A 23,477-nucleotide genomic window follows, 5' to 3' on the forward strand; every position below is an offset into this window, starting at 1 on the left:
TGACATATACTATTTTTTCTTAAAGTTGTCCTCTTTCATAGACAGCTTTTCTTATTTTATGTGTATTTTTTTTTATTTTAATTCTCAATATTTTTCAATCATGCAATATTCTGCAGAAGAGAGAAATTAATCTCACTGCTTCTCTCGTGAGAAGTGAATCTCAGTTCCACAGCGTGTGATTGGCTGTTAACTGCTGATGTCACAGCGTGTGATTGGCTGTTCACTGATGATGTCACAGCTAAACTCCTGAACTCAGGATCAAAGCCTGATCAAAGCTGATGATCAGCATCATGGGACCAACAAAGCTTTAATACAATGGTTTGGTTTTGTCAACTCAAAACTAATCCTTTAACCCTGAGTTTGTTAAACTACCATCATGGTACAGGCCCCAGGACTATATGTTTTGTTTTTGTTTTTTGGTCCGGACCAAACGAACCAAACTAACCAAGCTACAAGTGTGAACGCACCCTAAGTAACCTGCCTAAAGTTGCAGTCTGCAAGCTTTGCCTCTGTGTCACCATCTCTGTTTGAATCCTGCAATTGCAGTTATTTAAGGAGATATCATCTGTACATGAGTTGTGCATCTGTTCCTCATCATTTAAGAGATAAATAGATCTTTTCCGATAAGGTAATATTAAGCATCATCCACCTCATCACCGCTCTTACACGAGAGCGTGCATTATACATCAGAAGCACAGGCCATTACACAGCACTGGCATATAACAACTTCCCTTGACCACCAGCCTCCATCAGCCTTTAACACTCTCAGAGGCTGGTTTCTCAAACTTCACACTTCAGAGTGTGCCTATTGCTTACGCTTGTCCTCGAACGCAGACAGCTCTAACCACAGAAAATAGCATAAAGTGCAATCAGTCGGACATACAGTGGCACACAGGTTACTGTAAAACAGTTATAAAAAGGAATTAAGAGAATACAAAGATGATACAACATGTGCATAAGAAATAAAAATCCTGAACGCAGTCTGGTATGGGAGAGACTGAGAGACAGGCTTATGCTTTTACACTAGACAAGGCAAGTTTATTTATACAGCACATTTCATACAATGGCAATTCAAACTGCTTTACATAGAAATGAATTAAAATAGTGATAACATATGCATGAGAAATAAGAAGGATAATTAAAATAGTAAAAAGAATTAAAAAAAATAAAAATAAAATGGTGATAAATACAGTATTGTTCAAAATAATAGCAGTACAATGTGACTAACCAGAATAATCAAGGTTTTTAGTATATTTTTTATTGCTACGTGGCAAACAAGTTACCAGTAGGTTCAGTAGATTCTCAGAAAACAAATGAGACCCAGCATTCATGATATGCACGCTCTTAAGGCTGTGCAATTGGGCAATTGGTTGAAAGGGGTGTGTTCAAAAAAATAGCAGTGTCTACCTTTGACTGTACAAACTCAAAACTATTTTGTACAAACATTTTTTTTTTCTGGGATTTAGCAATCCTGTGAATCACTAAACTAATATTTAGTTGTATGACCACAGTTTTTTAAAACTGCTTGACATCTGTGTGGCATGGAGTCAACCAACTTGTGGCACCTCTCAGCTGTTATTCCACTCCATGATTCTTTAACAACATTCCACAATTCATTCACATTTCTTGGTTTTGCTTCAGAAACAGCATTTTTGATATCACCCCACAAGTTCTCAATTGGATTAAGGTCTGGAGATTGGGCTGGCCACTCCATAACATTAATTTTGTTGGTTTGGAACCAAGACTTTGCCCGTTTACTAGTGTGTTTTGGGTCATTGTCTTGTTGAAACAACCGTTTCAAGGGCATGTCCTCTTTAGCATAGGGCAACATGACCTCTTCAAGTATTTTAACATATGCAAACTGATCCATGATCCCTGGTATGCGATAAATAGGCCCAACACCATAGTAGGAGAAACATGCCCATATCATGATGCTTGCACCTCCATGCTTCACTGTCTTCACTGTGTACTGTGGCTTGAATTCACAGTCTGGGCGTCGTCTCACAAACTGCCTGTGGCCCTTGGACCCAAAAAGAACAATTTTACTCTCATCAGTCCACAAAATGTTCCTCCATTTCTCTTTAGGCCGGTTATGTGTTCTTTGGCAAATTGTAACCTCTTCTGCACATGCCTTTTTTTTAACAGAGGGACTTTGCGGGGGATTCTTGAAAATAGATTAGCTTCACACAGACGTCTTCTAACTGTCACAGTACTTACAGGTAACTCCAGACTGTCTTTGATCATCCTGGAGGTGATCATTGGCTGAGCCTTTGCCATTCTGGTTATTCTTCTATCCATTTTGATGGTTGTCTTCCGTTTTCTTCCACGTCTCTCTGGTTTTGCTCTCCATTTTAAGGCATTGGAGATCATTTTAGCTGAACAGCCTATCATTTTTTGCACCTCTTTATAGGTTTTCCTCTCTCTAATCAACTTTTTAATCAAAGTACGCTGTTCTTCTGAACAATGTCTTGAACGACCCATTTTCCTCAGCTTTCAAATGCATGTTCAACAAGTGTTGGCTTCATCCTTAAATAGGGGCCACCTGATTCACACCTGTTTCTTCACAAAATTGATGACCTCAGTGATTGAATGCCACACTGCTATTTTTTTGAACACACCCCTTTCAACTAATTGCCCAATTGCACAGCCTTAAGAGCGTGCATATCATGAATGCTGGGTCTCATTTGTTTTCTGAGAATCTACTGAACCTACTGGTAACTTGTTTGCCACGTAGCAATAAAAAATATACTAAAAACCTTGATTATTCTGGTTAGTCACATTGTACTGCTATTATTTTGAACAATACTGTATAATTAATTCATTAATTTCACGAGTGACTCCGTGCCCCATGGAGGAACGAATATTTGAAGATGAGATACTAAGAGAAATATTCAAAAATATTAATGGAGTCAATTTTAAAATTCGATATGAATAAATGAAGTGCTTTTAATAGAAATGCTGAAGTCTTACCCGCAGAAGTCCTTCGACCAGGCCGTTGAGTCCGTCCTTGGGCTGACGGATGGACCTTACACCTGGCATGTGTACTGCACCGTTTCGGTGATCTCGTGTGTACGCAGATATTTCTTAAAACGAGGGTGAAAAAAAGATCGGATTGGGAAAGTTCTGGCTTCGTGTGGACGGGCCTGAGGCTGTCATGAGTTAGGTTTGACTCTCCCTCTGCTATTGCAATCAGCACGCTCTCTGATTGAGACCGCGCCTGTTCCTCTTTGTGTTCGTTTTTCGGGCTATTTCATGAGTTCAAGGCTGCAACATACTCCACAACAACAGAGAAAAAAGTTCTCGCTCTCAGGCCTGCGAGAACAAAATGATGTAATTTTGTTCTGGCAGTCCTGGTTTGGGAGTTCTCGCAGCTTGTACTCGACACATCGTCTGAGCAGAACGTTTTTCTTGCGGGTGTCCGAGAACTATCGTGTGATTGGTCAGACATTTAAAGAGGGCGGGGTTAATGCGGAGAAACACAGATGATCGGCACCTTCTTTTCTCGTAAAGTATGAATGTACTGCAAGAATCAACTTTGTTCTTGTTCTTGCCACTTCGAGAAAACGAACATTTTTTTTTTTGTTCTTGCAGAGTATTTTTCAAGCTTCACACTTACATCAAATTAAAAAGAGTAAAGATAATGCGTATTTGGTGTGCTGTCCAGGGGAGAGACCCAGAGTACCCCCATCCCATAATCTGAATGTGCTCCTCTCGAAATTAGTTAATAAAACTTAACTTAGTGCCCACCTGCCTTTGGCTTCTTTGCCAGATTATTGTTGTGTGTCTCGCTCATGTTCACGTCTCTTGATGGCTCTACACCTTTAGAATCCGTTTGCCTTGTCGAGTCTGGTCGGATCTGTATTGTTGTGTTGGTCTCTCCTGTTTTCTGTCCAGTCTCCTGCTGTACGTGAGTTGACCTTCTGGAAGCGTTCTGTGATTTTGTGTGTATTGACCGGGGCTGTTTCGCTCGCCACTGCCTACCCGCTACGAGCACAAGACATCAGTCGGTTACTAAAGACGTTCAGCTTTGTTTGACTCTATGCTCCAGTTCTGGATCACCTTTTCCAGATCGGCAGTCAACCTTAGTTGCTTTGTGTCTGAATAAACATTACTGTTCTGGACCTTTGCATTTAGATCCTCTCTTCGTTTCATGACAGAAACAACTGATAAACATTTTAAGTAGCAGATCTCTAAAATATTTTATCTTGTAAACGCCTGTAGCTCTTGAAATTATATGATTATTGTCATTTTGCCTCCTAAAGAGTTGCAAGAAGAAAGTTATCATGTAAATCAGTGGTTGTGTGGATTTGATAAAGATTTAGATGGTTTAAATTAATCTGTAAGCACTACAGTAATATGCATTACATTAAATACTTCTGGCTGGGCTTCCAGCATGCACTATCAAACCCTTGCAGCTGATCCAGAATGCAGCGGCGAGAGTGGTCTTTCATGAGCCGAAGAGAGCGCATGTTACGCCTCTCTTCATCAAACTGCACTGGTTGCCAATGGCTGCTCGCATCAAATTCAAGGCACTAGTTATCGCCTACAAAACAACCACTGGCTCTGCACCAATATACCTAAACTCACTTGTTCAGACTTACACACCCTCCAGAAGCTTGTGTTCTGCGAGTGAGCGAAGCCTCGTGGTTCCATCCCAAAGAGGCATGAAATCGCTCTCACGGACATTTTCCTGGACCGTTGCCACCTGGTGGAATGACCTGCCGATCTCAATTCGTGCTGCCGAGTCTGTAGCCATTTTTAAAAAAAACATCTTAAGACACATCCTTTCCAATTGCACCTGACCAATAAAGAATAGCACTTAACTATCCATTAATTTTTGTTTGTTTGTGCCAAAAAAAAAAAACTGTGTACTGTGCTAATTAACTGAGACTTCTTACAGCTCTTACAGGTTGTTGGCCTTGTTTGTTTCGTTGCTTCTATTGCTCTACCCTTTTTTGTAAGTCGCTTTGGATAAAAGCGTCTGCTAAATGATTAAATGTAAGTACATGAAGTAATATACATAAACTAGTATAGGCTTTAGTGAAAATTAATACATTTTAGTTTTACCCAGCAAACATACATTACATGTACATATTATTCACCACATTAATAAGTAATGTGTATATATGGTTTCCAAAATACAAAAATAATTTAATAACTAAAGTTTTAGTGGAAAATAAAGAATTACATTAATGATAATGTCAATTTATTTTTATTTTTTTACTATAATGTAAAGTTATATATGTGGTGAAGTTCAACCTTCGTCAGCTGAGGAAGTTCAACCTGCCACAGGACCTGCTGATTCAGTTCTACTCAGCTGTCATTGAGTCGGTTATATGCACCTCCATCACTGTCTGGTTTGGTTCAGCTACCAAATCAGACATCAGGAGACTGCAACGTACCATCCGGACTGCAGAGAGGATTATTGGTGCCAAACTGCCAACCCTCCAGGACCTGTACTCTTACACACACACACACACACACATACACACACACACGCACCTGTCAACCCTCCAGGACCTGTACTCTTCCAGAGTGAGGAAGAGAGCGGGTAAAATCATCACAGACTCCACTCACCCCAGACACCTCCTGTTTGAACTGTTAACCCCCCCCCCCCAGGCAAATGCCTGTAAGTGCAATTATAACCACTTTTTAGTGCAATATCTCCTAAACTCAGGTGATTACTTATATTACTTATATTATTTATTATTTATATTTATTCATACCACCCAATTCTGTAAATGCTCATAATCTATGTCTTCTGACTAAACGTAACCGTAACCTTATACTGTTCATATTTTTCTTCATATTTTTTATTCTTAGAATTTTTTATTACCACGTTGTATTGTATTGTTTATGTGCACTGGAAGCTTCAACACCAAAAAAAATTCCTTGTGTGTGAAAGCACACTTGGCAATAAAGCTCTTTCTGATTCTGATTCTGAAGTGCTGAAATTGTTCAAATACACTATGTTAGTATTCCTGCAGGGGGCGCTTGACATCATAAATATAATAAAACATGGAGAGACTCTCAAACCTCAGAGTGAAAAACTTTATTAATAAAGAAAAGCAAACACAAATACAAATGAACAGCAGTAGTAAAGTGAGATCTGTGTGTTTTATCTGAGAGAAATGTGTCGTGTTTAGTCAGTAAAAGAGCTTCAGTATTAGAGACGTCTGATCTGAACAATAATAACACTACAAGACGTGTGAGACTTTAAGTGAGATTGGATGTTATTTTAAAGCCCCAATCAAATATTAATAAAAGAAAATCTGTATTTACAAAGACAAGTCATATTTGACACTTTGAGCACTGTTGTATTTTCTATACCGCTGTAACATCTTATCATCCTAAAACATCCCCATAGCCTATACCAATCATACATTGCTCTCACCTGCAGGTTAAAGATGTCAGGCGTTGCTCAAGGGTCGTCGGCGGTGTCCTTATAACCAGCTCAATCTCCAGTTTGAGTGCACTCACTGATCGCTAATATCAATATTTAAACTACAACCAATACAGATATTTCAGGAAAAAATCACTCTGACACCTGATTTAAAAGGTTTCTCGAATCACCACAGAATGGTTTCGTTTTACTCAAAGAAGTTTCAGAATAATACAAAGACAATAATCCAAAAGGCAAAAATAACAGAACACAGTGTAAGTCTTCACCTGAGGCGCGGCCCCTAAAAACCCTGGACAAAGCTCTTTATACTTGGACATATCCTGGGGCACGGCCATAAGAAGATACGACTGACATTACAGTATAATAAATCCTTATGAGGTAAAAACTCGCCTTGGACTAAAGCAATTATAATATTTGTCCGAAGCTACTACAAGTTTTGCAGCAAGCATACACACATTTCTCTGGTCTTTCTTTGCAGCGGACACTTGAGGCCTAGAGCCCATCAAAACCACACAACTCTTATTTTAGCTGACAGTCCGTTTGAACTTTTCCTTTTTTTAAGATTTCGTAGATACCAAACTGTTAAACTGGTTAAAGAAAACATTTTATCACTTCCAAACAAGAAAATAGAAAACCATACTCACATCTAAAATATTATCTTTGAATTATGCTCTGTTTTAAGAAATGTTCTTGTAAGTTGAACATTTCACAATTTGAGCATTACAATTGACCTTCCAGCATAACTTCTAACATCATTCATTAATTTCTTGTTCATCTTTTCCATTTGTCTGATGACTCTTATCATCTGCTCTCTCCTCCAGATCAGCCTCCACTGGGAATTTATCAGAGGAATTCAAATGTGCTCATTGGCCATTTAGGGGCGACTTGAGCACTAATAAGTGAACAAAATCTGTGGCTGTTTGTTCTCAGATTATGTTCTAGGGTGTAAATAAGCCATATAAAAATAAATATACAGTAAATGCCAGCATATAAAGCCATTACAAACAAATGAAGATTAATACATGAGTAAATGAGAAATGACACCATTAGGGTTCTGATGTGTGAATATGAGCTTGATCTGGTTCAGCTCTTCTGGATCTGATGTCATAAACCAGAAGAATGACAGTAGCCACGCCCACCAGAGCAGCGAGGACCAATAGGATCACAGCTTCAGTAGAACCACAACAGTGGACAGAGTCTAAGGAATAAAAGCATCAAACTGAGATCAGCTCAGTCAATCGACACTAATATCAGCGCAGACATCAACTAATATCAGCAGAGCTGCCGTACCTGAACATGTGTGACAGAGTTGAGTGATGTTGAGATCTCTGGTCTGGTTGATGAAGGGATTGTTGATCACACAGCTGTAAGTGTTGTTATCTTGATATTCCACCTCCAGAGGAAGAGAGAGACTGATGCTGAGATCAGACACACTGATGATGCTGGACAATAAACTGTTTCCTTTGTACCAGGAGAGATTCACATGACCCACATTCACAGCTGAACACAACAATGAACATGATGATGATGAAGATGAAGATGCAGAACAGTCTCTGCTGATGATAGGAACAGGCAGACGAGCTGGAGAACATGACAGAAAAAAAGATAAATAAGAATCTAATCAACAATCTTATTTTTGGTTATTTCTGGTTGATCTATCATCTTAAACTCCATCCATCCATCCATTATCTTCCGCTTATCCGGGGCCGGGTCGCGGGGGCAACAGTCTAAGCAGAGACGCCCAGACTTCCTTCTCCCTAGCCACTTCCTCCAGCTCCTCCGGGGGAACCCCGAGGCGTTCCCAGGCCAGCCAGGAGACATAATCCCTCCAGCGTGTCCTGGGTCTTCCCCGGGGCCTCCTCCCGGTGGGACGTGCCCGTAACACCTCCCTGGGAAGGCGTCCAGGAGGCATCCGAAATAGATGCCCGAGCCACCTCAGCTGGCTCCTCTCGATGTGAAGGAGCAACGGCTCTACTCTTAGCTCCTCCCGAGTGACCGAGCTTCTCACCCTATCTCTAAGGGAGCGCCCAGCCACCCTGCGGAGAAAGCTCATTTCAGCTGCCTGTATCCGGGATCTTGTCCTTTCGGTCATGACCCACAGCTCATGACCATAGGTGAGAGTAGGAACGTAGATTGACCGGTAAATCGAGAGCCTCGCCTTACAGCTCAGCCCCTTCTTCACCACGACAGATCGGTACAGCGCCCGCATTACTGCAGATGCTGCACCGATTCGTCTGTCAATCTCCCGTTCCATCCTTCCCTCACTCGTGAACAAGACCCCAAGATTCTTAACCTGTTAAGCTGATTTCTAAATTTTGAAAAAATCCTAAGAAATGTATACTCAGACTAAAACAAATACAGTTTGTGAATCCTTTGCACTAAAAGCATAATTATGGTCTCATTTGAAAGCAGACACCTGGCAGTTTACTGTAAAGTCAAAATGATAATATTTTTTATTATAAAAAAAAGCTATAATAAGCTTCAAAGTTTTGTAAAGTTATTAGAAATTTATTTGTATGATATATCTTTATGAAAATAAAATTGAAGTGGGCCTTGGAGAAATCTAGAAATGCACTACAGCTAAAGCCACAAGTCTGACCATGTTATATTTCAGATCTGAACATGATCAGTCTAAAACTCTGCATTTTATTAAACGTTTTACAAGATCGTTTCATGTGATTTTATTTTGAGATATCGCTGAAATATCAACTGATGTTTATTGCCACATCTTCTCAGCTTTCAGTCGCTGTATTGCCTCTATTGTTTAGAGGTGCAAACTGCCCCATTCAGTTTGTCTCCCCGGCATTCACACTTCTGCGGACTGGTTATGGCTCTAATTATTATTCTTTTGTCTGCATTATAATTACTAACGATTCTCTATTCAAACTGTTCTATTCAAACCTCATTTCTAAATAAAACCTCTCACTTTACCCTCACTGAGACTCTATTGAATGCATTTCGTCCAAATAAGCATTTCAGTAGTTTTACATTTAGAAAATGTTCATAAAAATAAAGTATTTACTCAGTGGCAGGTGCATCTAGGGCAAGCTAGCATGTTAGCTTAGCACACCAGCAAAACAACAATTTATACGATTAAAATCATGTTTTATTCAAAACTTGCTTCATATCACTTTATATTTTATATGTAGAGTGTTTTATATAACAATATGTGATCTCATATAGCTTCGGGTCAAAAAATCTGACAGAAAATATACAATGCTAAAAGCTATGTGGAATAGCATTGCATTATAAATATCATCTATTATGAAACCACCCAACATGGCATAAAGAACACAGACCAACCATATATTGCCGCGATTGTGTGTTTATTGTCTTAAAACGTGTTTATCTGCATAAAATAGCGATCTGACGATCCCAGGGAGCTGTGTGGATATGTCCATATGTCAGATACTTCCTGAATGTCACATGGTGTGTCTGTTCTTCATGTGTTCCATAAGGGGTGAATTTTCAGTAGTACAGCTTTCCAGCGCCCTCCGGCTGCCAGAATGAATTGAAAACACAGCATATCACAGCCTACTGCTCTCATAATCATACATCCGCGGATTTTGGATAAAGATTGAATAAATAATACTTCTCTGTATAGAAATTTGACTCAAACGTGTGAGAATCTATCAATATTTCTCCACATCTGCACACTTTTGAAGTAAAAGCCCTGAGGGAAGTTGTTTTGTCGAGTGTCTTCATGACGACCAAGGAGGAGTTTTTTATGAATGGGAGCAAATGACGCGCATATTACAATCAAAAGGTAGCGACGCCCAAGATCATATTCATAACTCCTGGAACATATTAACACATTACGGTCACTATAAGACTTTGAGAATAAAACAGAGGTAAAAAAATTAAACTTTAGTCTTAGATCTTTTTAATGATGTATAGTTTGTCAAGGTAATTACTTACATCTGATAGTAATTTTGAGCTAATTTAAACAAAGAGACCTTCAGTGCGTCCTCGTCCTCGTGACGGTTATCAGGTTAAACTCCTCCACTTGAGGCAAGAACTCTCCACCAACCTGAAGTTGGCAAGCTACCCTTTTCCGACTGAGAACCATGGCCTCGGACTTAGAGGTGCTGATTCTCATCCCAGCCACTTCACACTCGGCTGCAAACCGTCCCAGTGCATGCTGAAGGTCCTGGTCTGAGGTTGCCAACACGACAACATCATCCGCAAAGAGCAGTGACGAAATCGTGTGGTCCCCAAACTGGACACTCTCCGGCCCTTGGCTGCATCTAGAAATTCTGTCCATAAAAATTATGAACAGAACCGGTGACAAAGGGCAGCCCTGCTGGAGACCAACATGCACCGGGAACAACTTTGACTTACTGCCGGCAATGCGAACCAAGCTCCTGCTCTGGTCGTAAAGGGACCGTACAGCCCTAAGCAAGGGGCCCCGGACCCCATATTCCCAGAGCCCCCTCCACAGGGTGCCACGAGGAACACAGTCGAATGCCTTCTCCAAATCCACAAAGCACATGTGGACTGGTTGGGCAAACTCCCATGAACCCTCCAGCACCCTGTGAAGGATATAGAGCTGGTCCAGTGTTCCACGACCGGGACGAAAACCACACTGCTCCTCCTGAATCCAAGGTTCCACTATCGGCCGAATCCTCCTCTCCAGTACCCTGGCATAGACTTTCCCAGGGAGGCTGAGAAGTGTGATCCCCCTGTAGTTGGAACATACTCTCCGGTCCCCCTTCTTAAAAAGAGGGACCATCACCCCGGTCTCCCAGTCCATAGGCACTGTCCCCAACCGCCACGCGATGCTGCAGAGGCGTGTCAGCCAAGACAGCCCCACAACATCCAGAGACTTAAGGTACTCAGGGCGAATCTCATCCACCCCCGGCGCCTTGCCACCGAGGAGCTTATTAACTACCTCGATGACTTCAGCCCGGGTGATGGCCCTCCGAGCCCTCAGCCACTGCTTCCTCAAAGGAAGACATGTCGGTGGGATTGAGGATATCCTCGAAGTATTCCTTCCACCGTCCAACAATATCCCCAGTTGAGGTCAGCAGCTGCCCATCTCCACTGTAGACAGTGTTGGTGGGGCACTGCTTCCCCTTCCTGAGGCGTCGAACGGTTTGCCAGAATCTCTACGAGGCCAACCGATAGTCTATCTCCATGGCCTCAACGAACACTTCCCAGGCCCGAGTTTTTGCCTCCACAACTACCCGGGCTGCCGTCCGCTTGGCCTGCCGGTACCTGTCAGCTGCCTCAGGAGCCCCACAAGCCAGCCAGGCCTGATAGGACTCCTTCTTCAGCTTGACAGCATTCCTTACTTCCGGTGTCCACCACCAGGTTCGGGGATTGCCGCCTCGACAGGCACCGGAGACCTTACGGCCACAGCTCCGAGCAGCCGCGTCGACAATGGAGGTGGAGAACATGGTCCATTCAGACTCAATATCTCCAGCCTCCCTTGGAATCTGGCCGAAGCTCTGCCGGAGGTGGGAGTGGAAGATCTCTCTGACGGGGTTCAGCCAAACGTTCCCAACAGACCCTCACAGTACGTTTGGGTCTGCCGAGTCTGTCCAGCTTCCTCCCCTGCCATCGGATCCAACTCACCACCAGGTAGTGATCGGTTGACAGCTCCGCCCCTCTCTTCACCCGAGTGTCCAAGACATACGGCCGGAGGTCAGATGAGACGACCACAAAGTCAATCATCAACCTTCTGCCTAGGGTGTCCTGGTGCCATGTGCACTGATTGACACCTTTATGCTTGAACATGGTGTTCGTTATGGACAGGCCGTGGTTAGCATAGAAGTCCAATAACAGAACACTGCTCGGGTTCAGATCAGGGGGGCCGTTCCTCCCAAACACACCCCTCCAGGTGTCTCTGTCACTGCCCACGTGGGCATTGAAATCCCCCAGTAGAACGATGGAGTCTCCAGTCGGAGAACTTTCCAGCACCCCTCCCAGAGACCCCAAGAGGGCCGAGTACTCTGCACTGCCATTCGGCCCGTAGGCACAAATGACAGTGAGAGACCTATCCCCGACTCGAAGGCGCAGGGAAGCGACCCTCTCGTTCACCGGGGTGAACTCCAACACATGGCGGCTGAGCTGGGGGGCTATAAGCAAACCCACTCCAGCCCGCCGCCTCTCACCATGGGCAACTCCAGAGTGGTAGAGAGTCCAGCCCTACCAAGTGTGGTTCCAGAGCCCAAGCTGTGTGTGGAGGTGAGCCCGACTATTTCTAGTCGGTATCTCTCGACCTCCCGCACAAGCTCAGGCTCCTTTCCCGCCAACGAGGTGACATTCCACGTCCCTAGGGCCAGTTTCCGTGTCCAGAGATCGGGTCGTCGGGGGCCTTGCCTTCGACTGTCGCCCGATCCACTATGCACCGGCCCCTTATGATCCCTCCTGCAGGTGGTGAGCCCACAGGAGGGCGGCCCCACGTCGCTCTTTCGGGCTGAGCCCGGCCAGGCCCCATGGGGAAAGGCCCGGCCACCAGGCGCTCGCATACGAGCCCCAACCCCGGGCCTGGCTCCAGGGTGGGGCCCTGGCTGCGCCATGCCGGGCGACGTCTCGGTCCTTGTTTTTATACTGGTCATAGTGGGCTTGTGAACTGCTCTTAGTCTGACCCGTCACCAAGGACCTGTTTGCCTTGGGAGGCCCTACCAGGGGCAAATAGCCCCGGACAACATAGCTCCTAGGATCATTCAGGTACTCAAACCCCTCCACCACGATAAGGTGACAGTTCAAAGAGGGGTCATCTTAATGTAACGACAATGACTATGAGTTTAATGTCTCTGGGAATAATTAACTCAAAAGGGATTTGATATTCAATATTCATGAATTTATGAATATAATTTGCTAGTCGTTCATTACGTATTAAAATTTTCCGATAGGGAAAATTGTTTAATTAAATACAAGTAACCCTTTACGGAATTGCTTGAAATTATCCTACTAAGTTTGTCCTGCAAATTAGTTATAGACTCTCAAATCAATTCTCAATAAGGGATTACTGCTTTACGAGCACATAAGAAACATTAACTTTACTGATCAGGACAAAATCAATATTTCAAGTGGTCGTACAGTTTACTTTACTAAAATAGTAGCATAAGCAGTTAGGTAACGTTAGATCGTAAGTTTAATTGACTTCGTGTATGTGGCAGAATAACAGATTCAACTCATTAACTGTCTTTTGGAGGTTTAATAAACACAGACTAAAAATAACATTACAATTCACACAGAAAGTACACACTAAATATGCATCAAGAGTAGGGATATAGATAGTAAACGAAAGAATATGGTACATAAACGAAGATAATGAATAGACTGAACTTAGAGAGATAAAAAAGAGAGAGAGAGAGAGAGAGAGAGAGAGAGAGAGAGAGAGAGAGAGAGAGAGAGAGAGAGAGACAAAGAGAGTGGGGGGGGAAACAGCTTCCTTCAGTTCATCAAATACAACTTTCACAGAGTTAACTTGTCCCAACGGGAAAATAACACACCCTCTTAACAGCAGTTTGAATTTGGAAATAAGAATACTTGCTTTAGTTTTGGCTTCTCGCGTGTGTGCGTGTTCCGAGTTCAAATGTCCTGCGTGTCCGGCGGTTTTTTCCGAGGTCGGGCGGGGCGGCTGGTTGCTCTAGAGATGCTCTGTGTTCTCCCTGAAGAAATGCCCTCGGGGCTAGGAATTTGATGAATCAGTAGGGAAGCGAGGAGAACCAGGGAAGAGGGGAAGAGGAAGAGTGTTGGGGCCTGCTTGGAGGGCCTGCATTGGTGGCCTGGCTCAAGGGCCAGCCACGGTGGCGTGTTGGTTCAGCTAGAGAGAGAAGAGAGAGAGAGGGAGGGCATCCGAGCACCTCCCTTTTTAAGGTCTGGGAGTAGTCCCACCCTCCGGGGTTAGACTTAACCAATGAGATTGTTGGGATTTCCCAGCGGGAAATTCTTCTGGAGATTTTATGGCTCTTTGTTTCAAGCTTGAATCAGTGGGTCTCTGACCATTCATACTCTAATCAATGCAACAAACACACACTGCATTTTCTGAATAAGTGATATACATGGAAGTGTAAGTCGTGAAGTGAGCATTAATTTGATAGGAGACATGACATATATGAGGTTACCTGAACTAGTAAGTTGTTAAGACAAAGACAAAAAGATGCAAAATACCATACAGAAGAAACATTTTACAAGACAGTTATGTGTTTACATACAATGTCCTGGGGTGCATGTTCATTTATAGATGGTTGTCTATAATTTGAGGCAAAAATGTGTGTTTTACAAGCTCTAACTCTGGACCTTTCATGTGGCCAAATTCTTTTGGGCCGTAAAACTTCTTATCAGATGGTTTCCAGGGTAACAGAGAATCTTTCTCTGTTGTGTTGGGGGAAGGTCTGTTACTAAGCACAAAGCATTCAAAACATATTTGTTAAATGTAACTGGCGATTGTGTGTTTGATTCGCCTGAGTCGTTACATAATCCCCCCTTTCGATAGTTGTTGCCCCTCCTATGGACAACAACGAGCGATATCAAAGGTTCAGGAAGATCAGACACACCATAGCAATGTTAGGCTCCAGTTGTTTGTGTCTCCTGGAGTGATGGTCGTTCCACGGCAGATAAGGCAGACAGTAGCCAAGTTCAGGTCTCTGTGCTTGTGCAGCAGGTGTCGAGGCAGCAGGTGCCCTGACGGTGCGTCACCTGTCATCCAGAAGTCCATTTGTGTGGTGCAGGTGTCTAGTTTCAGGAAGTAGTTAGGGGTCTGTGTGACCTGAAGAGGGTTTTAGACTGACCTAGTGCTCGTAGCAGGAGGGAAGCAGGCTGTTGTTAGCCTCTCAGTCACGAGAAGTCCGAAGGATTGGAGTTCTGCTCTGCTCTGCTCTTGTGGCAGTGCTGACAGGAGCTTCCCTGAGCTGTGTCGGGCAAGGAGTTGGAGGCTTGTTCATGGAGCTATTAACTCTAAGATAGTCGTATCCAGCTATCTTTGTTCAGCCTTCGCTTGACACGTGTGTAAAGGGTTTGGCAGAGGATGTTGTCATCGGCCGTGGGATGGCCTGTGGTGTGCGCAGGTTGAGGGTGCAGTCTTCCATGGCTTTGCCCATTGTCTTGTACCTGGACGATTGCCATAGTGACAGTTCTGCACTGGCCCTGTGCTTGCTCTGTCCAGCTGCTCTCATTGTTCAGCAGCTGTCTGAGCCGTATAAAGTCTTTTGATTTTGGTTTCTCTATTTCAAAGTTCAAAGTCATTGGGGTTTTGAGAATCCCTTCAGAGGCGGCCTTGTGTTCGTTAACCCTTAAAGACCGAGACAGCCGCCCGCGGCTAAAAATAACTATCGTTCTAAAATGTTTAATAACTTTTAAACCACAAATCCAATCTGTATGCTGTAAACTGCACCGTAAAGAGGAGATTCTCCGCTTTCCATGGGTATAATATGTTTCGCGATTGATCATTCAGGGGCTCCGTAGTCAGCATCGATGCGTCATCAAAATATGCAGCATTGACTAAAAATAACTATCATTCTAAAATGTTTAATAACTTTTTAACCGCTAATCCAATCTGTATGCTGTAAACTGCACCGTAAAGAGGAGAATCTCCGCTTTCCATAGGTATAATATGTCTCGCGATCATTCAGAGGCTCCATAGTCAGCGTGAATGTGTCATCAAAATATGCAGCATTGATTTGTCCAGGAAACACACGTGGGTTGTTCCCCTGAGCCAAACAGAATTTTTTATTATTATTAGTCCCACCCCCCTGTGCCCAGATTCGTTGAAACTTTCATCAACTCAACCAATAAACACAGTGTTTGGTCTTTTGAACCACGAATCACGTTTCTCTGAAAAATGAACGTGGGTGTGAATTTGCATGCATCATGAAACCAAACAGAAATAAACGCGTGCATAGCGCTCTCTCTCAGAGCACAGCCAGTATATTTCTCTATTTTTATGTAGTTTGTGTTTTACACATTTTCACTATTATATTTTCCTCAATTTGTGTTTGAGAAGATTATGTGTAGAGAAGTTGAAATGTCCGTTTATGAAAATAGCCGCCCACATGTAAAAGTAGCCTCAGTATATTTTATTTCACGGTTTCTTGTCACAACTTGATGCATTGTTTGCGTTTGTTTTTCATGCCCAAATTATAATATATTTATCTGAAGAAAAATGTTTGTTTTAGTGTTGTTATTATATAAAAATCTTTCTATTTACTTTATTACTTGAACTTTTTAGGACACATTATCAGTAAATAAAATACACCTGTTTTCACTCAAAAACCTAGAAACGCCTAGAATAATGTTATAATAAATGGCTATAACTTGCTGAGGGATTGTTACATGTAGACAAAATTTCATCTGGAAGTGTAAAACATCCAAGTCTAACTTTCTAAAGGAAAAAATCCAAACTTCATGAAGTTCTGTTCGAGTTCACAGTAAAAACATCACATTTTTGCTGCCATTTTTCTTTAAATTATATTAATTGAATCCATTCTCAGAATAAATAAATGTAAAATTGGGACATCAAATGAGCTAGATGGAAACTTCAGGTTCTCCTGTTTAAAATGATATATAGCACTTGATGCTAACTGCTAGAATGGGGAAGAAAAACAAAGAAAAGTAGAGGCACATCAGGCGCCCCAAAAATGTTCTAGGTCTTTAAGGGTTAAAGGCCTTCTTTCTCAAATCACATGCATGACATAGTGTGGGGCTTGGCAGTATTGCCTACAAGGTGACTAACTGGTGTTGGAGGAGAAGGTTCTTGAAGCTGGTGTCCTCCTTCCATTCCAGGTTTGTCTGAGTCTGTAGTAGAAACACAGGCAATTTTATGTCTGCCCTATTTAGTGTCTTAGGGCAGCGCTCAATCCACTTTCAGGGTCCGAAAAGTTCTCTATGTTGGCCTGTTTCAGCTGCGGGTAGTCCGAGTGGAGGTTTCCTGGCTGCCGAGCCAGATAGCGTCGCATCTCTGGGCTGGATGTGATCCAGAGCAGATAGAGTCTATCTTGGTGGTTCACAGTCGCCGAAGACTGCAGGTGAAGGTCAATGTCTCATAGATAGGCATGGATGTTGTGGTCTCCTGCAATCTTTGGTTTGAGTGCAGGAAAGGGTCTGTCCATTTGCTTGAGGTCTTCATGTGCCATTTCAGGGTTTGTCTGAATGCATCCTTTTCCTTCTGCGGCTCCAGGGGCTTTCAGGAAAATGGCTGGTGAAAGGTTAGGCAGAGGGCTTGGGCTCCTCCCCCCTTTTGCGTCTGTGTGCAGGGCTGGAGGAGCTTGCGCTGCTGATATGAAGTTCAGGAGAGTACGTCTTTCTTTTGAGGATTCATTTGCAGTTGGTGATCAGGAGTCCAGGTTGCTCTCTCAGTACGATGCCCGAGGCTGGACCCGGTGTGATGATGTCTGGTGGTGGCTGGCCTCTGATAATCTGGAGGCACAGGAGCATGATCACGGCCGCGTTTCTTAGGCATTTCCAGATCTGTTGCATGGCCTCGGTAGTGAAGTGGATGCCTCTGTCTGAGTTGATTCTCAGTGGCAATCTTGACAGGAAAAAGATGTGATTCATCAGGGGGTATGCCGTGGTCTGGGCGGTGTCGTTGGGTGCTGGCAGACACTCTACCCACTTGGTAAACTGGCGCACCACTGTGAGAAAGTACTTTTTGCCTTTTGTGGACCTGGGCAGGGGTTCTACCCGGTCAATTTCTAGGCTTGACCATGGGAACGTGATCCCTCTGTGTTGCAGTGGGGCTCTGTGGTTCGGGTTTGCTGGTTGGAACTGGCAGCGAACTAGCCATTCTCTAATATACTCTGCCGTCTCTTGATGCATCCCAGGCCAATATGCCACCTGTTTCAGTGTGTCATACGTGGCTCTGGTGCCGTGGTGTCCAGCACATGGTGTGTTGTGGGCGTACATTAGCATCACCCCCCTTTGCAACCGTGGCACCACAAGCCGTGGTGCTGTGTTGCCATCGGGTGCAAACCAGAGAATGTTGTCCAGAATACGCATCATGTGTCTGTAGTTATGTAGATGTTTGTGGCAAGTGTCATCAATGAGCTCAGAGTCAGTGATAGGGTGGTTGGTGTAGCAAGAACGAGGACACAGAAATGCTGGTGTACTTGACTATTCATGTTGTGAGCACCGGAGAACAGGCGCCCGCCAGCCGGGGCAATATAAACATGTAATGCTTCACATGAACACTAGATGGAGTATACATCCTGTAACATCTTCCTTTTTCTCAAAGAAGTTAAGCTACCTGTCCATACCTAATAATAGGGTTATAGTCTAAGGCCTATTGAATATGGCAACAAATTAACATGTTGTGTCATCCTGGCTATAAACAAAATACAGTTGTTGTACCTTATCTTCTCGTTTTTTTTTTTTTTTTTTTTTTTTTTTGTTTTTTTCTCTTTCTGGCAAACAACCCTTATGGCAAACTTTAAACTACAGATTAAGTCTGTTCGGTGCCCTGATCAGCCGACCATAGCGCGACATAGCTGGGGGCCTTGTTGGTGTGGAACTTGGATCAACAACTGAATTGTCAGCACGCCTAGGTGGGGTAGCGCATACTTCGTGACCACCCGGCTCCTCAATCAGTGTCTCTGGCCCCTTCTGGTTTGTGAGGGGCACATCCATCGGCGTGCTGCTTTGCGCCTGACCGTCTGAGTTCTGTGGTGTATTTGGCTCTGCTGCCCGAAGATCAACTCTGTTTCTGCGGTATAGTGCTCCCTCCACCTCAACCAGGTAGGACCGTGGGGCAACCCTCTGCACGCAGGATCCCCGTCTCCAGATGCCTGTTCGATCGCCAGGTAATGGCTTCATTCGCACCCCTTGGCCTACTGTGAGCATAGGTAGGTCCTTTGCGGAGCGATCATAGCCTGCTTTGGAGACCTGCCTCCTGTGACGTAGCTTTTCCAACACTCCAGTCACCACACACGGTTCCAACAGCTTGTTGGCCACCGGTAGTGCAGTCTTAAGACGCCTTGACATCAAGCGCTGTGCTGGACTGCTGTTCATTCCTTCCGTCGGTGTGTTGCGCCACTGCAGGATTGCTTTCCAGGCATCCTCGCCCTCACGGTGTGCCTTTTTGCATAAGTTCTTTGCTATCTTGACTGCAGCTTCAGCTTTGCCATTGGCCTTGGGATAATGTGGTGATGAGGTAATGTGTTCAAACTCCCACTCTGCTGCAAACCGCTTGAACTGATAAGATGAAAACTGAGGGCCGTTGTCAGAGATAACCCGGTCTGGTAGTCCGTGACGAGCAAACTGTGCTTTGCAGCATTTGATTGTGGTGTCTGCCGAGAGATCTGGGAGGAAGTCAATCTCCCAGAAGTCTGAGTAATGATCAGCTATCAGGAGAAAGTCTTTTCCATTCAGTTGGAACAAGTCAATGCTAACTATCTGCCATGGGCGTGTTGGCAGCTCGTGGGACATCATCGACTCTTTCTGCTGTTCAATGGCATACTCATTGCAGACTGTGCATTTTCCGACAAAGTCAATGATGTCAGCTCGCATCCCTGGCCAATACAGCGTGTCGCGCGCTTGCCTGTAACAGGCCTCGCCCCCAATGTGGCTTGAGTGTGCCCTTGCTAACATCTCGGTGCGTAGTGCTTTAGGAATAACAACCCTGTCTCCCCTGAACAGCACTCCATTTTGAACGCTGAGCTCCTCCTTGTAGGCCCAATATTCTCTCACCTCCAGTTCAGCATCTTCTCTGAGGTCCGGCCAGCCTCTCAGTGTCACTGACTTCACCGCCCGGAGCTGCTCATCTTTGTCCGTGTGCTGTCGGATTTGTATGAGTCTCTTGTCTGTGACATTAAGATAGTCAGACTGGTTGATGTACTCTACCTCTCTCTGCTCTGTTTCCAGACTGCAGACTGTGTGCCCACCAAGTCTGGTGTTTGTGTGTGTTTCTGGCACTGTGGCTCTGCTAAGCGTGTCACTTACATACATCTCTGGGCCGGGCTTGTAGACCACTGTGAGATTATAGCCCTGAAGGGACAGCAACATGCTCTGTAGGCGCTTAGGGGCATTCAGCAGTGGCTTGCTGAAAATGGCGACGAGGGGCTTATGATCTGTCTCTGCAGTGACATTGCTGCGCCCGTACAAATACTGATGGAAGCGTTGGCATGCGAAAACAATGCTGAGGCATTCCTTTTCAATCTGGGCATAATTTTGCTCTGTTGGAGTGAGAGCTCTCGAAGCAAATGCCACAGGTTGTCCCTCCTGCAACAGGACGCAGCCCAGGCCATGCTGGCTAGAGTCACTCTGGATTGTCACTGCCTTTGTCACGTCGTAATAACGCAGCACAGGTGTTGTAGTCACCAGCTGCTTCACTTCCTTCACTGCTGCATCATGTTTTGGAAGCCAGTGCCAAACCGCATCCTTGTCCATGAGCCTCCTCAGCGGCTCACAGACCTCTGAGAGGCGTGGAAGGAACTTGGCCAGGTACGTCACAAAGCCAACGAACCGCTGCACGGCCTTCACATCCGTCGGGAGTGGCATGTCTATGACCGCCTTCACTTTTTCCGGGTCAGCTTTCAGTCCCTTTGCCGATAAAATATGCCCGTGAAAGTGAACCTCTGGCACTTTAAACTGGAGCTTCTTTATGCTGAGCCTCAGTTTGACCTGCCTACATCTGTCCATGAGGGCCAGCAGCTTGGCATCATGGTCACGACCAGCCTCTTCATCAGAATCTCCACAGCCCACGATGAGAATGTCATCTGCTATGGGGTCTACTCCATTGAGTCCCAGCAGGAGCTCGTGCTGCTTTCGTTGGTATACTTCAGGGGCCACTGATACGCCAAAGGGGAGTTTTAACCAGCGCTTGCGCCCCCAGGGTGTCCAAAAGGTGGTCATGTAGCTGCTTGCTTCGTCTAATCTGCACTGGAGAAAGGCGTCCCTTGCGTCCACCAGGGTGAAGACCCTAGCCTTGGGGAGCTTGTAGAGTATGTCTTCAAGAGTTGGCATGATATAGTGTGACCGCAGCAGAGCCTGGTTGAGGTGTTTTGGATCGATGCATATCCGTAACTTATCTGGTTTCCTGATGATCACCATATTGCTTATCCAGTCCGTCGGCTCCGTGACTGAGGTGATGTGGCCCTCCGCTTCGTATTTCTCAAGCTGAGCTTTCACTGCTGCTCTCATGGCGACCGGTACGTTGCGGGGGGCACTCTGGACTGGCTGAACCGTTGCATTTAGCTGAAAGTGCACCACCCCTGGAACGGATTCTACTGGCGCAGTGAAGACGTCCTGATACCTCTCGATGAGAGCCTCTCTTTTCAAGGGCCCAGCCTGGACACTACTGTCCACCGCATTCAGGTCTGCTGGGATGGTGAACTGCATAAGACCAAGACGCTCACATGTAGACCCGGAAAGCAGGGGCTGCTGACTGGTTTCGACTATCTCAAACTCTAAGGTGTGTCTGCGATCCCGCATGACACACTCTGTAACAAACATACCCATAGAGGTCATTAGCTGACCAGAGTAGAGCTTGAGCTTGGTGCTGCTTGGCATGAGTTTCTCTCGTGGTGCGATCCGTATCTTGTCTTTCAGGCTCATAACGTCACACGTGGCTCCTGAGTCTAGCTGGCATTTTTGCTTAACACCATTTAGTTGAAGAACGGCAAACCACTTTTTTCCTCTGGCGCCTACGGCCCCAATGCATTCAGTTGAGAAGAGATCATCTCCACTACCATCTGTCTCCTGGGCTAGCACTGGATTTTCCATGGAGTGAATGTGTGCAGATACCTCTGATCCCCTGGTTTTCATGCAAACACGAGCAAAATGGTTAGCTGTACCACAGGCTTTGCACACTTTTCCATAAGCAGGACATTGCTCTCGCCCTCTCCCATGATGCACACCACAGTATCTGCATGCAGAGACACTGTCTGTGGCTGGGGTGGTTTTCTTCAGCTGCCTCCCTGTGGCATGGGGAAATTTTTTTGAAGGCTGTCTGAATGCTGTATTAATGCTGTCCATATGTGGCCTTTCATGCTCCATGGACCTCAGTGTCATGTCCGTCAGCTCTGCAGCTCTGCATATTTCTACTCGATCTTAGCGCTGCATTTGATACTATCGATCACAATATTCTTCTGAATAGAATCGAAAATTATGTTGGCGTTAGTGGAACTGCTTTGGCATGGTTTAAATCGTACTTATCTGACCGTTATCAGTTTGTAGCAGTAAATGAAGAGATGTCACACCGATCACAAGTTCAGTATGGGGTACCGCAAGGCTCAGTGTTAGGACCGTTGCTTTTCACCCTGTATATGCTACCACTGGGAGATATCATTAGGAAACATGGCGTTAGTTTTCATTGTTATGCTGACGATACTCAGCTCTATATTTCCTCACGCCCGGATGAAACCTACCAATTCACAAGATTAACAGAATGCATAGCTGATATAAAAAATTGGATGAATAGTAATTTTCTGCAACTTAATTCAGATAAAACTGAATTTTTAATTATTGGACAGAAAAGCTCCACAAGTAGTAACCGAGAATACTGTCTAACACTTGATGACTGCTCTGTCAAGCCCTCGTCGTCAGTGAGGAACCTGGGTGTGCTCTTTGATACCAATCTTTCATTTGAAAGCCACGTTTCTAGCATCTGTAAAACCGCATTCTATCATCTTAAAAATATATCTAAATTACGGCACATGCTTTCAATGCAAAATGCTGAACAGTTAGTACATGCGTTCATGAGCTCAAGGCTAGATTATTGTAATGCTCTACTGGGTGGTTGCCCTGCTCGCTTAATAAACAAACTCCAGCTAGTCCAAAATGCAGCAGCTAGAGTTCTTACTAGAACCAGGAAGTATGATCATATTAGTCCAGTTCTGTCAACACTGCACTGGCTCCCTATTAAACATCGCATACATTTTAAAATCTTGCTTATTACTTACAAAGCACTAAATAGTTTAGCTCCCCGGTACTTAAGCGAGCTCTTAACGCATTATACCCCATCACGTCGATTGCGGTCTCAAAACTCTGGCCAGTTGATAATACCTAGAATATCTAAATCAACTGCAGGCGGTCGATCATTTTCCTATTTAGCTCCTAAACTGTGGAATAGTCTTCCTAGCATTGTTCGGGAAGCAGACACACTCTGTCAGTTTAAATCTAGACTAAAAAC

The 23,477-nt window shown here is 44.5% G+C and overlaps 1 protein-coding gene across 1 annotated transcript in view; it reads right to left on the reverse strand.

Annotated features, from left to right (window-relative positions):
* Nucleotides 1-7,392: 7,392 nt before the first annotated feature.
* Nucleotides 7,393-23,477, reverse strand: part of LOC137075884 (carcinoembryonic antigen-related cell adhesion molecule 20-like) — a 53,167-nt gene continuing 37,082 nt past the window's right edge. Inside the window, exons 6-7 of the mRNA XM_067444835.1 lie at nucleotides 7,694-7,984; nucleotides 7,393-7,601 (exon numbers count right to left, since the gene is read on the reverse strand). Of these exons, the coding sequence (XP_067300936.1) occupies nucleotides 7,450-7,601; nucleotides 7,694-7,984 (443 nt within the window). The 3' untranslated portion in view covers nucleotides 7,393-7,449. The remainder of the gene's footprint in view (nucleotides 7,602-7,693; nucleotides 7,985-23,477) is intronic.

This window comes from Pseudorasbora parva, chromosome 5 (assembly GCF_024679245.1).
Source record: "Pseudorasbora parva isolate DD20220531a chromosome 5, ASM2467924v1, whole genome shotgun sequence".
In the NCBI taxonomy this organism is placed as follows: Eukaryota; Metazoa; Chordata; class Actinopteri; order Cypriniformes; family Gobionidae; genus Pseudorasbora; species Pseudorasbora parva.